This window comes from Colias philodice, chromosome 1 (assembly GCF_061535455.1).
Source record: "Colias philodice isolate Cphi_HAF_F1 chromosome 1, ilColPhil1 Martin Lab GWU primary, whole genome shotgun sequence".
In the NCBI taxonomy this organism is placed as follows: Eukaryota; Metazoa; Arthropoda; class Insecta; order Lepidoptera; family Pieridae; genus Colias; species Colias philodice.
The window spans coordinates 2435869-2452213 of record NC_143086.1 but is presented as its reverse complement, the minus strand read 5'-3'; the positions used below and the strand labels follow the sequence as shown (position 1 = coordinate 2452213).

The window sequence follows — 16345 nt, the reverse complement described above, 5'->3', positions numbered from 1 at the left end:
CTAAGTTATTGATTTGATGTTTGATTTAAATAAATAAATTTACCAATCGGTTTTCTTACTTAAAATTTAATATAACTCAATCTAGAGTCTCGAAAACATAACAAAATCGTAAAGACTCACGAAATTTTTGAGACCGAACAAGGTAAGGAATAAATAAAACGGCATAGTTTTCTTTAATCACTGTTTTAATCAATGATGCATTTGCGATGTAGTAAATACCATTAATGGTTTTAAAAATGTAACATCAAAAATAAACCTTATAACAAATTTGTAAGTATATTTTTGTAAATCAGTTTTAAGCAGTTAATTTAAGTAGTACATAGATCGAACTTAAAAACTAAGTAAAAATATAAGTTATAAACTATGAGATTGTTAGAAAAATTACTTAACACTAAGACAAGTTTTTGTAAAGGTGTAAAATAATAGATTTTATCACGCACTAGCTGCGCTCCGCGGTAGGTATTCCGCTTGCGTTATAAAAACGACACAATAAAAAACACCTAAGGTTTATAGTACTCCGAAGTAGATTGGAACCTTCAATACTCATAGAAATGTTGCAACTATATAATTGATATGACTGGGTACAAAAAAATGATTTTTATTAGATTCTTACGTGGATTGAAGAAGCCAATAAACTTACCGCACTTTAAAATTTTCATAAATTAATAAAAAACGGTAACGAAAAATCATTGTTGAAATATCTAGCCCAATTTAATTTTATGTCATAAAGTATGACAAAGTTTCAAAAATTTCAAAGTGATTCCTTTTTGTTTTATAACTTCATTTTTAATAGAAACAAAGTTGTAGGCAGTTCCATTCACAACAAATAATGTCCCATAAGATATTCTGAAGGATTTAGATAATAGGAGATAGAACTTGAAATCCTTTTTTCAAGATGGCGGCCGCGGGACAACACACCCATCAAATAAAATTGCATCCTCTGAGAAACGCGACAATCCATGTAACTTAAATGGACTAACTACAAATTCTTAGACCTATATGTGAATAAATGACATTAAATTGTTACATATTATGACTTATACCTATTGTGATATGGTATTATAATTTACTATAGTTGCCCTAATTACATGTATATTTGCAAGTTATATATTATGATTACTGAATTCTGAATTTCATTCAATACCATACAAAATGTAACTTACTATTTAGTTTGTACGTAATAGTAAAGACGGTTAAATCTAATTAAAATAGACATAAGTTATCAATACAAACATATAAGCAGAACTTAGTCCAGTGGGAATCGGCGCCTTAGAACTATTCTACCATTTTTTTATGCGAAATTTACTGATGATATAAATGCATGTCGCCATGTGGCAACCCCGTGTCATATTGCTTAATAAGAAATTTGTTAAGAATTTCTATTGTTCAACCGGACAATTATAGTGCCGATTCCTTATTAGTCCATTAAAAAGTTACATTTGGAGTTGCGTTTTTTAGAAGACACAATTTTATTTTTTTGATGTGTAGGGGAGATCCCAGCTACACACCAAAAAAATAAAATAGCGTCCTCTAAAAAACGCAAGGTTGGGCCTATAAAATTTAACTTTCCAATGGACTATATGGACTAACTTGTTTTTAGGCCGTTCACTGGGCTTACGTATTTCTATTATTACTTTTCGACAAAGAAATAACAACTTATAACAACACTGATTATATATGAAAAATATATTGCCGACACCTGGAATTTAAAGTTAATTTTTCAAAAGTAAAAAAAATAATAATAAAGAACTTGAAACCAATGCGGTCATCATAACTGAGCATCGTTGTGAAATCGTTATTAACAAAGAACAACAAAAACAAATACTGGGTAAGTCATTTGTCTGCACTAGATCAGTCTGGAAGGCAGTTATTATTGTCAATGTTATTAATTAGGTTGTATGCTTATCGTCTATACCGTCCGAGATAGGCGCCGCAGTTCGGGCACTTGTGATGCACGTCCATGCAACTGTCTATACAGCACGGTATTAAACAGCAACCGCAGAAGAATCTGCAACAAATCAAATTGAAGATAGCCCATTTATTGAGGAAAGCTGTAAGCTATAATATTTATCATAATGCTAAGACGATTGCAATGCCGTCACAATATTATGTTGAAAATGTTGTCATTAATATTCTGAGAAAGTAACAAATGCGAATGATTGTTATTTGTATTCTATGTAAATGCTTAATTCATGGATCATCTGGGGTTAACCTAAACAAAATATAGCCTAGATGACACAGGAAAAATGTAGCTTTCTATTGGTGAAAGAAGTTTTAAAATCGCATCCATAGTTATCAAGTATCATTCAACATTGCTCTAACAAAGGCCTTATTTGTTCAGAACTTTGCTTACCCTAAAATGCATATAATAGAACCAGCTATATAAGCAATGAGGCCCGGTTTCGTCTGCGTCGCCGTGTTAATCTCTCCGTGGCAACTGGGGCATATCATGTGCGTCGCTTGAGGCCCCAGGGGCACCACAGTCGTCACTATTTGGGGCTCTGTTGCTGTGGAATTCAAACCGCATTATTGGCACACTAAAATGATGATGTTGTGACAGACAAATATTTTTTATTCATTTAGCACTATAGTCCGTGATCAGGCACGGAAGATGGCTGTAGATGTAAAGTGGAACGTACGATATGAAGTGGATTACACATCACATTTTATTAATAGATACAATGTAGGAATCTGAAAGGTAGGCGTAATCGACTTTATGATTATCATAACTCATAACCATAGTCGTTATATTTATTTAAGCGCCTATAAGGTATGATGTCTTTAATATGTGTGGAGGAAGGAAGGTGGAATTCTTTCATCATGAAAGGGAAGATCCTTGACAGGTCTATGCGGCTGGTTGGCTCATTAACACTCAATAATGTAGCTCTTTTAAAGTGTTTAATAAAATGATTGTATTTTTGTTCTGTTGTGGACTGCGGCCTGTTTATTCATTTATTTATTTATATTAAATATTTATATGGCACACCAACAATAATATATACATTTGTCATTGATACAATAATCATTATAAATTCATTAATATTATGCATTTATCAATAACAGGTGTACACAGCATTCACAACAGTTCTTGAAACTATATATTTAAGTACATTAAAAAATTATGTAACTAATTACAATACATATTTTGTTTTTATATTTTAAAGTTAATAACCATTTTTTACAATTATTATTGATTAAGCAATGAATAATTTTATGTTTAAATTAAATCTTTTAAAATACAAAGTACTAAAATCAATAAATTTAGAAGCCAAAATTGTTTGTTTCATTCAATTTTTTTCAGGTTTACATTTGCATATTCTGTATTGGTTTAAGGTTCTGTAAGGTGAGGTTTTAAGCTTTATTGTCAATGACCTATTATACTAGTAGACGCGGCATACGCCAACATCATTGCACTAAAAAACAGCGTAATTAATACATACCTACTTACTAACGCATTATCACCAATACAGTTGTTCTCTCTTTCACTCTCACGCACGAGACATAATACATGTCTCACTCATGTACTTCGTAATAACAACTGCCGATTAAAATATAAAAAGAACGTCCAGCCACAACGCTGAATGGTGCGTGACTAAGTGAAACTCGGGCACTTAGCTGAGTTTTTTCTTGCCAGAATAGAGAGCGGGTAACGTATCTAGCTTTTTTATATATCATAGTTTATTGTACTAATCATTAATATTTGTAGGAAGATTTTGGTTTAGTAAGGTTCCCATTATAAACTGAAAATTGGTGCTATTGTTGACTATTCTACCCTACCCTTATTTTGAAGTTGTAGACAGAGAGAGAATAAAAAGAGAATGGTCTAAACCTAAAGTTACTGTTCAATAATAAATTTATTTCCACATTACACTAGATGTACAATGATGATGCTATAGAAAATTTTCTATATTACCTAAGTGGTCTTAATTTTCTGTTAAAACTATGTTATGTGTTATCATAGTAACAAGGAGTAAAAACACTGTAAAATTATAAAACTACCCTCAATTAGCTGTAAAATTAATGTTCAAACAATTAAAGTTTATATAAAAATAAATCTAAATTGACCTTTTGACCATTATTAAATGTCAAGATAGGGTCATTTATTTGCATTTTCCAAACATATGACAAAAGCAAGATTAATTATTTCGATATAACAGTCACCTTCACTTCGACTATAAATTCGAATTCGTTACAAGGACATTTATTAGTCATATCCATAAATAAAATTAAGGTCACCTATTTATTTTACGTGGGTACTTACTAGTTCGATATTGTGGGGTATAGGGGCTGGAAGGGCCCACACCCCCTACAGCTTGCGAATAACTCGGCGGAGCCGCGGGAGGAGCCTGCATGTGGCCGTTACTCCATCCGTACGGCGGCGGATTTCCATTCTTCTCCATTTTGAACCTTTAATATTAAACACTAATTAAAGCTAAGCGCATCTAATTTCTACGCCTCTTGTGATGCAATATAGTCCACTAGCTATTTTTAGGCATGATTCCATCAACCAATCGAGCGCAGATGTTAGCAGTTTTGTAACAACACGCTTGTTTACAGTTAACAATGTGCGATAAAAACAATATACTAACAGAGATGGGTATCCTCTATATACAAAAACACAATGTTTCAAAATGGATTTTCGGTTTGAATGTTAAAAATTCAACGTTGCTTCAAAATTAGAAATTAATTAAAGTGGATATTTTTGCACTGTCGGTAGTTGGCTACCTGCTCCCCACAAAAACTTACGAACTCTGACAAATGACAATTGACAAAGACAAAGATGAAAGATGACAGCGACAGATTACGTTGAAATGACCACAGATCAATGAAAGTAGAAAATAAATGGACAACATTACATAATACCGAGACATATATACATATAATATAATTTATTCAAACTCGAAAACATTGGTGCATTTAGAGTACTCGCAAAGTTTCGCAATCATAAGTGCTAATTATACATTGTATTTTTAAAGACCAGGCATTTTAAAGCAATGCTCTAGAGACTAGATTTTCTCCACAATATTCTCTCATTTTTAACCCACAGATTTTACCGAGTAGGTACAGACCATAGATAATAACTGGTATAGACTACAATTTACTATTTACGTCATTCTCGTACTCGCCTCTCGGTGACTCTTTCTATTTGTTTTTATTTGATTTTGAATGAATTATTTTATTTTTATTTACTTTATAGTTAGTTAGTTATACCTTCCTGTTTTTTTGATAATTCTAAAGTGAAGTGTGTATTACATAAAGTATAAACCTATTTCTTAAATACTGGTATACATTCTAAATGCTCCTGTGATTCATATGAGGTAATTTTTCCTCAGAAATGTCGTCGCCACGCCCGAAATCCCCTCGAACGCCCGTTTTGCCTAAAAAAGAAGATAAAGAGGAGTCATTTTGGGATAAAATTGGTACAATTGGTCGCAAGAAGCGTATAAAGGAAGGTGTGTTATATGACCAAAATATTTTACGTGGGATGCTAGAATTAGAACATGATTGGGCCATGTGTGCCTTGTGAAGGGTGTTATTGTTTTTATTATAGAATGTTTTTGTTGGTTTTAGTGCAAGAGGTTCAGGCGGAAGGTAAATTTGCTATAGATTCGCCAGGAAGTCCGACAGCACCAGAAATTCCGCCAGAAGAATACAGTTTACGTGAGTTGCTTGTACTATAATTTATTGCACCCTTAAATGATTAATCATTAAATTTTAAGTGTTCATTTTTATTCAGTTCAATTTAAGTTTTTGCTTTTTTTGGTCCTAAGATTTTTAATGTAGTGTAAATAAAAGATATGGTCCATAGATGTAAAATATATAATATATAATATGTCAACATTATATTATAATATGAATTCCATTTAGTTAATCTCATAACTATATGTTACCGAGATGACATGTTTGTACTAATGTATTACATTTTCATTTAATGTATTGAGATATATTCATATAACTTCCCAGTTATATACATTGGGATCTTACAGTTGACAAGTCAAATAAACTGGCTGATTCCCTTCATGCACAACCAATTAATCATTGGTTTAGAATTTAGATTATCCATAATACAGCTCAAGTTACTTTTAATTGCCTTTAAATGATATTTTCCAAGTATAAATGATCTTTTGTATTTCATACCTTCCAATAGATGACAACGAAGAGAGAGCAATAATCGAGCCCAGGTCTCTCGAGGACCCCAGAGTCAAGGAGTTGATCCAAGTCCTCATCGACTGGATTAACGACGAATTGGCCGCACAGAGGATCATCGTGAAGGACATTAGTGAGGATCTGTACGATGGACAAGTGCTGCAGAAGCTTCTAGAGAAACTGACAGAGACGAAGCTAGATGTGCCTGAAGTGACACAGAGCGAGGAGGGGCAGCGACAGAAGTTAGCTGTGGTTTTGAGAGATGTCAACAGGGTATGTTCTAGCTTGCTTTCATAATGACAAAATTACTGTGAATAATTGTTAAATTTTTTTATCCTTTTAGTTTGTGTTTTTTTGTGTAAAGCAAGGATAAAGTCTTGTTAAATTTGGCATATGATTTATTTATACTGAGCGGCATTTTATCTTAAACTAGCGGTCCGCCCCGGCTTCGCCTGTGGTACATATTTCGCAATAAAAGGTAGCCTATGTTCTTTCTCAGGGTCTAAAGATTATCTGTGCCAAATTTCATCAAAATCGGTCCAGTAGATGCGTGAAAACCATACATACATACATACAAACCTTTCCTCTTTATAATATTAGTATAGATGAGGTGTTTTGGATAGGAAAATCACTTTGAAAAAAATTATAATAGGCAGGGTATAAAAATTTTATCAAATTACTCTTGTTTACTTTATTTTGTCGCTTAATCAAAATCATACTGCTTATCAAGGATCAATACAATAATTTCATGAGTTTAAGCGTGTTTTTGTTCTTTCACAAACTATATAAATTTGTATTATTAACCAATGTAATATATGACGATACATCAGGTCCTGTACGGTTCGCCGAAGCCAGTGCAACAGTGGAGCGTGGACTCAGTGCACTCTAAGAATGTAGTCTCGATACTGCATTTGCTTGTGGCACTCGCGAGACACTTCCGCGCGCCTATACGCCTGCCCGAGAACGTTAGTGTCAACGTCGTTGTCGTTAAGAAGGATGCCCCCAATCAGCTGTCACATCGGTGAGGATTCTATTTATACATTTTTTTCAAATCCTCACTCCACTGTTACTTATAATTGCTATCTATCTGTATCTTTTCACGCCTAAACACTCACGGCAGGGGGTTTATTTTGACAACGCGGCTGAAGCCGTCTGCTTTGTTACTCTTGAACGCAAATACTGCTGAACCGATTATAATGAAATTTAGCACACATATAGAGGGTAACTTGGATTAACACATAGGAAAGGCTATGCGGGTTTTTCTTTGAAAACGCGGGCTTAGCCGAAGGAAAGTTAGTAAAGTATATATAGCTATTAAGTATAGCTAGTGTATAAACAGTTCCATAAATGATTTTTTGAAGTGAAAACTTCTTTAGCGGCGTTGGGTATAAAATCTTAAACTCGCGTCAGGACACGTGGCCTGATCGAAAAAGCGTAAGACGGATGTTTTTTTTTTTTTAGCCCTTATATTCCATGCGTAAGACGGATACCATTCCAAAATATCAAACATGCTGAATGTTAATAATCAAGTTTTCACTTCTGCCGGCACTCCCGGAGTGCAACCCGTCTTTTTTTTTATTGTGTAACAATATAACTGATGTATAATAATGTATGTACAGCACATACATCGAAGACATAACAACGACGTACGACGATCTCGGCATGAAGTGCGAACGAGATGCCTTCGACGCTCTGTTCGACCACGCGCCTGATAAACTGCAAGTTGTTAAAAAGGTATTTTAGTGATGTATTATGTAATTGTATCTGTTAAGTGTGGAATTTTAAATATAAATAATAAGATTAGTGTTAAAATGAACATTATCTATACTTATAATATTAAACACGCTAATCTCAAGAACTACTGGTCCGATGTAAAAAAAATCTTTCAGTGTTGGATAGACCATTTATTGAGGAAGACTAGGCTATATTTCATCACGATAAAACCAACAGAAGCCGAGCCACGCGGGTGAAACCGCGGAGCGCAGCTAGTATGGTATAGTTGGTCATTTGTACCCAAATAAAGTGTTTGAAATAGCCACTCTTTACTAATTGCACATTGTGATATTTATATGCAAACTAGTGGTCCGCCCCGGCTTCGCTCGTGGTACATATTTAGTATGTCCTTCTCCTGGCTCTAAACTACCTCCCTGCCAATTTTCAGCTAAATCGGTTAAGCCGTTCTTGAGTTATAAGTGGAGTAACTAACACGACTTTCTTTTATATATACAGGGTGTCCCACTATTGGTATACTAAGCGCGAAGGGACTTGTAGTTTTGCATACACTGATCACGTAAAAAATACTTAAACAACAAAATTACGTCAAAAAATTTTTGCAAAATTTTTCCTGAAAATCCATGTTTTCTTCTCTAGCTTCGCGCAGCCGGCATATACCGCTTCGCTAATGTGAGCATTTTGTCTATGAAAACATAATCTTAAACGATAGCTTACGTGCGGGTGGCAAAATAGGGCGGGTTGCTTGTTAGGGGTGTACACATAGAGTTTTAAGAATTCATCTATTTGAAAAAATAGTGCGTCTGGAATTTTATAAGTATTTTTTACGAACTCAGCGTATGCAGAACTATAACCTCCTTTGAGCTTAGAATACCAACAGTGGGACACCCTGTATAGATGTAATGTAAGGTGTATTTTTGTTAAATTCATTTTAAAATCAACATTATTTTGACTTAGCAGAACAAAACTAAATAAATTCGATTTCTCAGTCGCTGATCACATTTGTGAACAAGCATCTCAGCAAGGTGAACTTGGAAGTCCTCGACTTGGACTCGCAGTTCCACGATGGGGTCTACCTGGTGCTGCTGATGGGTCTACTCGAAGGTTTCTTCGTGCCACTGTTCGATTTCCACCTGACCCCGCAGGACTTTGACCAGAAGGTCCACAATGTCTCGTTTGCGTTTGAGCTGATGCAAGACGTGGGTTTGGCCAAGCCCAAGGCCAGGCCTGAAGGTTGGTATATCTTGCTAATAATTTTTTTTTTTTTTTTTTTTTTTTATTTATAAAAAGATACCTTACAGCTTATAATACAATAAATAGTAAATTAATAATTAAGTACGCCAATAACAAGGTACACCAATTATCAGTTCAACTTAAGTGACAAAAATAGAAAACAGTGCTTAAAGTACTTAAAACTATACAAATTGGAATTGGTTATTATAATTATATAGCAAATTTCAACCCAAAACCGGTATGTGTGTATGTGTGTGTGTGTGAATGTGTGTGTTGTGTGTGGGTGAAAGAGTGTGTATGAGTGGGTACATTGAATGTAGATATAGTTCAACTAAGTATGCAAATTATTTTTTATATTCTAAATTAATCAAGTCAAGGATCGCAGTTTTAAATTTAGCGCGAGATAAGTGGAAAATGTCGACAGATGAGAATTAATGTTATTTTTATTCTTGATATCATACTACATATTATATTGTATTATTTCAGTAGGTTACTAGTGGTCCGCCCCGGCTTCGCCCGTGGTACCTACATGTTTAAACTATCCTATCTCTCAAGTTGGATCGAACTGCACATGGTGTGCGAATTTTATTATAATCGGTTAAGTGGTTTAGGAGTCCATTGAGGACAAACATTGTGACACGAGATTTATATATATAGGTTATATATTTTTTATTAGTTTACATACATTCACATACAATACTTATTAGTTTAACCCTGTATCCCCTTGTGAGCCACCTGTTTCACTTGAATGATTTCTTCACGGATAATTATTATTAGTAATGTTCGACCCTCTGTATCTCACGCCGAGACATTGTTAACTGCAGCACCAAGGAGGCAGTCAACTCTTTAAATGTTGACATTTTTATTTAATATTTTATTTTCCTTTTCCAGATATCGTGAACCTCGATCTGAAATCAACACTCAGGGTTTTGTACAATCTGTTCACAAAATACAAGAATATGGCGTAACTTACATCACTTTGAAATGTGCCATCATGTTATTTTAACTTTATCTAATATACTTAATGAAATTAATTTTATATTGTGTTCAATTTTATTAACATAAATGTAACTGCTTACGCTAACTATACAATTATGTAAATGTTTTATTGAAAATGTAATTTATTAACAATAGTCATAGTTAAGTGCCTTATGAAATATAATAACTAATAATAAGTTTTGCGTTTTATTTCTAGATTATTAAGAAACCAAATATTATGTTGATAAAATGTTTTTATTATAGTAGAGCCATTTTAATAGGCAACATTTGACAGTTCAACAAAATTCAACTCTTGAATCACTCCATCTATTAAAAAAAACCGGATCAAAATCCGTTGCGTAGTTTTAAAGATTTAAGCATACAAAGGGACATAGGGACAGAAAATGCGACTTTGTTTTATACTATGTATAGTGGAGCCAATTTAATAGGCAACATTTGACGTCTATCAATTTTATCTTCATAGGGTGGTAACCTGCATACAAACATCGATTAAAGTGAATTAATCGATACGGACTTGAAACATTTGTCAATCGAACTTGAAACACATGTCAATAAGGGCGTATTCAGAAAGAAAGCTTGAAAATTATAAGCGCTTATCGGCGCTTGTCATGTTCATATATTTTCCTGCGCGGGTTGACAGCACTGACAGGAAAATATATGAACATGACAAGCGCCGATAAGCGCTTATAAGTTTCAAGCTTTCTTTCTGAATACGCCGTAATTTATGATAATTTTTATTCCCAAGTAATCAATGCATTCGATTCTAGATGTCTAATTTCGATTTTTAGAGTAACGTCTCTGGTATTTAAAAAGAAAAAAGGTTTATTGCATGGACGTATAAAAAAAGACGGACGCCGTATTACGAACAAACAACGTGAAGCCACCATAGTAAGCTAGCGATCGTGTAAAGACAATAAACACGCACGCACTCTCACCATAGTAAGCTAGTCGGCCGCCATTACGTCGTGAACTACCGACTGATTAACTGCGTCACTGTTTCACAAAAAATATTTAAAATGCCGTCTTGCATGGTTAAATGGTGTCGCAACAGTACAATTTTAAATAACAAAACACAAGGGATTACATTCCACAGGGAAGCAAGTTATTTCTTTTATGTTTTAATGACAAAATTATTACGGCAAAATTTATAGAAAAAAATACAGCCGCCATTGTTATCAGGACAGCTGTTGCCATGGCAACATGGCACACACAAATGGATGTTTCGCCGCCATTACTAGGCTTCACTCAATGTTTAGGCGATATACCGTCCGTCTTTTTTTATACGTCCATGGTTTATTGACACAAAATTGTAGCGACGTCAGTTCTTTAAATCAAAAATTGTTTATTATGTTTAGAATGGTTTATCAGTAAAATCAAATCCTAAAATTACTCGGTCGGTATCGGTCATTATTATAATAAATATGTAATCGTAATTGAAAAAAGTTAAGCAAATGTGCAGTTCTAACAAAACGAAATATCATGTTATTCTATGTTGTCGTTACTAGGTTACGTTGTTGAATTTTGTTGAACTGTCAAATGTTGCCTATTAAAATAGCTCTACTATAGTGAAGAAAATCAACTTTAAAACACTTAAGAACAATAAAAATCATATTAATTTTCGTTTTTTTTATGTATAACCGAACACACAAACACAACTTTTTGTCCCTTTCACACCAACTTGCCAAGTTAGGTGTGAAAGGGACAAAAATACAACCAGGCGTCATTCAAGGTCATACCTTCCCGTGACAAGTAAACGTTCATAGTGCAATCTCCAGTGTATTAGATACTTGATTAGATATAAGCTTCTTGGCCGGGTGACACTTCAAGAAACTGCGTTACGCTTGAAAAATCAGGATGTTTTGCGCGAAGTGACAGTAGTACCCACCTCAACGCTTCGCTTATGAGGCGTGCAATAGTATATTGGTATACAAAGGTATACGATATACATTACTAAGTAATTATGAATTGAAACTCGGATTATTTCAGTTGTTAGTTGTTACACATTTGAAAAAGCACATTTTGTTCCGGTCAGGTAAACTTAGATCAAATAAAGAACGATATACTTTATTTATTGTTTACTTTATTGATTTTTAATTAAAAATTGGATGTAGGTATGGTATGGGTGATATGATTTTTTATAATTACGTTATTATTATACAAATTTGTATAGGTAACTAACTACCTAGTTACAATTAAAATATGATTAACATTTAACATTTTTAAAAGATGATAAAAGCATATATCTTAAGGATATAATATACTCTTGTTATAAGATTTTTAAGGCACACACGATTTATATCATGTCATACATAATCTATACGCAATAGAAATCTATTAACATGATCGACATCAAATATTAATAATTAAGAACACACGTGATCATTACACGTACACAAATTGTATACAATAGGTTTGCCAACAAAAAAGTTATTTCAAATATTCATTCATTTTCATCATTGTCAGAAAAGCTTGTTTAAGCTGTCTTGCTTTTCTTTATTGTCGATGAAGATATCTTCGAAGTTTGCTTTCGTTTTATCCCCCTAGCCGAGATATCAATTTTCGGAGTAGAACACATACTATTTTGGGAGGTAGAGGATTCTATACTATTTTGTGAATCAACTTCCGAATTAACTGATAATTCTGAAGCAGCATGACTCAATGAAGTGGGATAACCAGTGGACGTATTTTCTTGTTCACTAATATATTTGGATACGTCAGTAGAACGTAGGACACTTCGTTTCTTTCTCATGATAATATCTGGTTTTGGTACAGAGTCACCATCAGATTTATGTTCACTTGCATCTGAAACAAAGTTATCATTGATTAAAATACAGAGCATTCGAAAACATTTCTATACTTATAATAATTTATTATTAACTTCGTGATAATAATGATTTAAAAATATCTACTGGGGTTTGCCTAATTTTATAACCTGACTTTACTGTATTATTAATAATTGATACTAATACACAGAGGCCGTAAGTACCAAATGTAGATTGTAGACATACAATTAACGTAAATATTTGGACTATGGCTTTCAAATATGTGTTTTTTTGTACCTTCGGTGCTAGCAAGCTTAGGCAATTCAATAGATGGCGTTCTAGACCTAAAGGAGGAACAAGGTGCTGATATTATTTCGTCCTCACAAAGCTCTTGGTCAATGTCACGTGCATCAGGATTTTTTTTACGTGATTTATTCGTTTCTGACGTTTCCTGTTCCACTATCACGCTTAACTCTTCATTTTCGACGCAACCGCTGGTTCCTGAAGACCATTCCGTAAAATTATTATAATTATATAAACTTCGGAGATCATATATCTCTGGACTACTGGGTTTTTCTACTGCATTTAATTCTACTGATTCTTTGTCAATAGTATCAGATTTCGGGGCATCACACCCTCTTCGATCTGCCGATATAATTTCCTTCATTTTTTTCTCTAACTCCTGATAAAACTCTTCTGGGTCATCGTCATCTTTTCTTTTAGGTACCACTTCAATAATTAGCTCTGGTAAAGATTCACTCGAGTCAGTACTGCTGCGTCGCTCTCGCGATTCTGATGTGGGAGATAACCCTGAAAGTAAATGAACAATGATTTAGTTATTATACCTTTTTTTATTTTTCCGATCGCATTGGAATCACTACGTATAGTATAAAACAAAGTCGCTTTCTCTGTCCCTATGTCCCTTTGTACGCTTAAATCTTTGAAACTACGCAACGGATTTTGATGCGGTTTTTTTAATAGATAGAGTGATTCAAGAGGAAGGTGTATATGTATAATAATTAAATTAAATAGTGGAGAAGTACTGTTTTTTTGAGGTTTCTAATGTGATGCCGTAAATAATTACATTTTTTCCTCTTACCTACATTGCAAACGCAGGCTGAACCCTACGAGTTTTATCAAAATAATGTACTAAGTATTGAAAAAGTCAACAGAAAAGTCCGTGATGGTATAATATAATATTATGTCTATCTCTTATGGATAACCCACAATAACTTTTTTTTGTCATTTACTTTAAAAATTGCGGGGCGTAGCGTTTGCGGCGGTACCGGCCGGCCGCCATTGCACCCGTGCGAAGCCGGGGCGTGTAGCTAGTTTATATATAAAGAATAGTTTATGAGCAAACATAAACTACAAGTATCTTTTGCACATGATATCCCTCATAGAAGTGGACTTCATCACAGGGCCGTAGCTAGTCGAATTTGAGGTAGGGCAGCGGTTCATCATCATTATCTCCAGCAAAATTAGCCATAAGAGGTTAAAAAATACTAATAGCTAAGTACAGGCTTCTATTTTGATAAAATAAATATTGTCTCAACTTACTTGGTTCCTCCTCAGAATATTCTTCATTACTTGAGCGCGACATATTTAATTAATAGAGTTTTGTTTGATTTAACAATTAAATGAGATTATCGTGTTTAAAAAAATACTCTTGAAGAGGGTAGACGTGAAATAAAAGAATTCTAATTACGATGATCTGGGATCAGGAGTTGCCATTTGAAAAAAAAAAGAAGAAGAAAAAGAATTACGATGATAGTCATGGCTAAAGTGTGAACACGAAATGAAATGAGATAACTAAATAAACATTTAATTAAGTGTACAAATTGTATTTATCCATATAAAAATTCGCCAGTGTGATTCGTTTTTGGTTCAAGCAGTCACAAAATTCATCGATTTACCTATACTTTATAATATAATTATCTGTGTTCAGAGTATTCGGCCTGATTACTGTTTGGCATGGTTTTGACAGTTGACTGTTGAAGATTAAGAAAACGAAAATAATAACTTCGACATAGATTGACATCTTATTTCCTTTTGTTAGAACTGCACATTTGCTGAACTTTTTTCAATTACCATTACATATCTATAACTTCTATAATATAAAAATGAATCCCAAAATGTGTTGGTAAGCGCATAACTTGAGAACGGCTGAACCGATTTCGATAATTCTTTTTTTTTATATTCCTTGAAGTACGAGGATGGTTCTTATGTAGTGAAAACGTAAATATGTACCACGGGCGAAGCCGGGGCGGACCGCTAGTTTATAATAATAATGACCGATACAAGTAATTTTAAGATTTGATTATACTGATAAACCATTCTAAACATAATAAACAATTTCTGATTTAAATAACTGACGTCGATACAATTTTGTGTCAATAAACCTAAAATAAACATAATATACCATTCCCATCAAACATCAAGTACCAAGTAATACAGTATCTGAGTTCTGACCCGAGTTATAGTTATTTTCACCTAAGATGATTTCTGTGGCAAATCGATTTTTGACATATGTAGAGATGTCGGTTACTGAAATCGTATCAGTTGTTTCCGATAATCGATAATATTTTATGTATATGGAAATAAAATCGATTTGAATAAAGTACCAAAATTAGTTTTTTCGGCATTTTGCCAACAATTAACTAAGGAAACTTAGCAAACAACAGCAACAAAAAATCAACAATAATAATTAGTAACAATAACAGAATATCACGTAAAGTATCAATATAAAAATGCATGCATGCTTGTATACAAGGCTGACGCATACGTACAGGCGATTGACGCGATTGACAAACGATCACAAGATGGGCTCCGATTATATGATTTTCCAACTCTATAATTAAAGTGAAACTTTTATTACATCGTATCAAACTTTTTGGTCTGTGTAGCGCATGTCGCATTTTTTTCAACGTTCCATTTCATGTACACGAATTGCTTAGGTATTATTTTTTTGTGTTATATTATTTTATTTTTCACTAGCGGTCCGCCCCGGCTTCGCCCGTGGTACATATTTACGTTTTCTCTACATAAAAACCATCCTCGTACTTTAAGGAATATAATAAAAAAAGAATTATCGAAATCGGTTCAGCCGTTCTCGAGTTATGCGCTTACCAACACATTTTGCGATTCATTTTTATATTATAGATTATATTAAACTAAACACTAAACTTTTTGTTTTATTAGCTTAAGATGTTTCATTTTTATATTTTTGGTAATAATGCCACCATAAAATAAAAAAAGACGTGTTGCACTCGGGGACTGCCGCGGCAAAGCTATTGCATGCTATGCCTTCAAGCCACACCTCCGCGCCCGTCGGAGTGGGGTGCATGAGAATAATGTTTGATTATATTTTTGTTAATTTACAAAATAAAACTAATAATATCATATATATGTTTTATTTTAAACTTGCACCCAAAATGATTCTTACAAAACTTTTATCTCTTAACATCTACATA

At 33.6% G+C, this 16345-nt stretch overlaps 4 protein-coding genes across 8 annotated transcripts in view; 2 read left to right on the top strand and 2 right to left on the bottom strand.

The window, feature by feature from the left end:
* LOC149491026 (ras-related protein Rab-21-like) overlaps positions 1-16345 on the top strand; it is a 61385-nt gene that overhangs the window by 28510 nt on the left and 16530 nt on the right. The window lies entirely within an intron of this gene.
* Positions 1348-4767, bottom strand: LOC149491029 (LITAF domain-containing protein). The gene is made up of 4 exons (XM_089697780.1): positions 4590-4767; positions 4262-4407; positions 2354-2507; positions 1348-2008 (listed from the first exon to the last, which is right to left on the bottom strand). Exons 2-4 carry the CDS (start codon positions 4398-4400, stop codon positions 1903-1905), a joined length of 399 nt encoding a protein of 132 aa, XP_089553906.1. The 5' UTR covers positions 4401-4407; positions 4590-4767; the 3' UTR covers positions 1348-1902.
* On the top strand, positions 5098-10286 carry parvin (beta-parvin). Of its 3 annotated transcripts, none has more exons than XM_089697550.1 (8): positions 5098-5242; positions 5334-5453; positions 5572-5661; positions 6149-6420; positions 6978-7168; positions 7767-7881; positions 8868-9111; positions 10003-10286. In XM_089697550.1, exons 2-8 carry the CDS (start codon positions 5336-5338, stop codon positions 10077-10079), a joined length of 1107 nt encoding a protein of 368 aa, XP_089553676.1. In that variant the 5' UTR covers positions 5098-5242; positions 5334-5335; the 3' UTR covers positions 10080-10286. The 3 variants fall into 3 exon arrangements, with proteins under 3 accessions (XP_089553676.1, XP_089553737.1, XP_089553802.1); XM_089697611.1 differs by having other exon boundaries at positions 5105-5258; XM_089697676.1 differs by having other exon boundaries at positions 5110-5132.
* LOC149491027 (uncharacterized) lies at positions 12333-14667 on the bottom strand. The gene is made up of 3 exons (XM_089697427.1): positions 14433-14667; positions 13170-13682; positions 12333-12912 (listed from the first exon to the last, which is right to left on the bottom strand). Exons 1-3 carry the CDS (start codon positions 14473-14475, stop codon positions 12584-12586), a joined length of 885 nt encoding a protein of 294 aa, XP_089553553.1. The 5' UTR covers positions 14476-14667; the 3' UTR covers positions 12333-12583.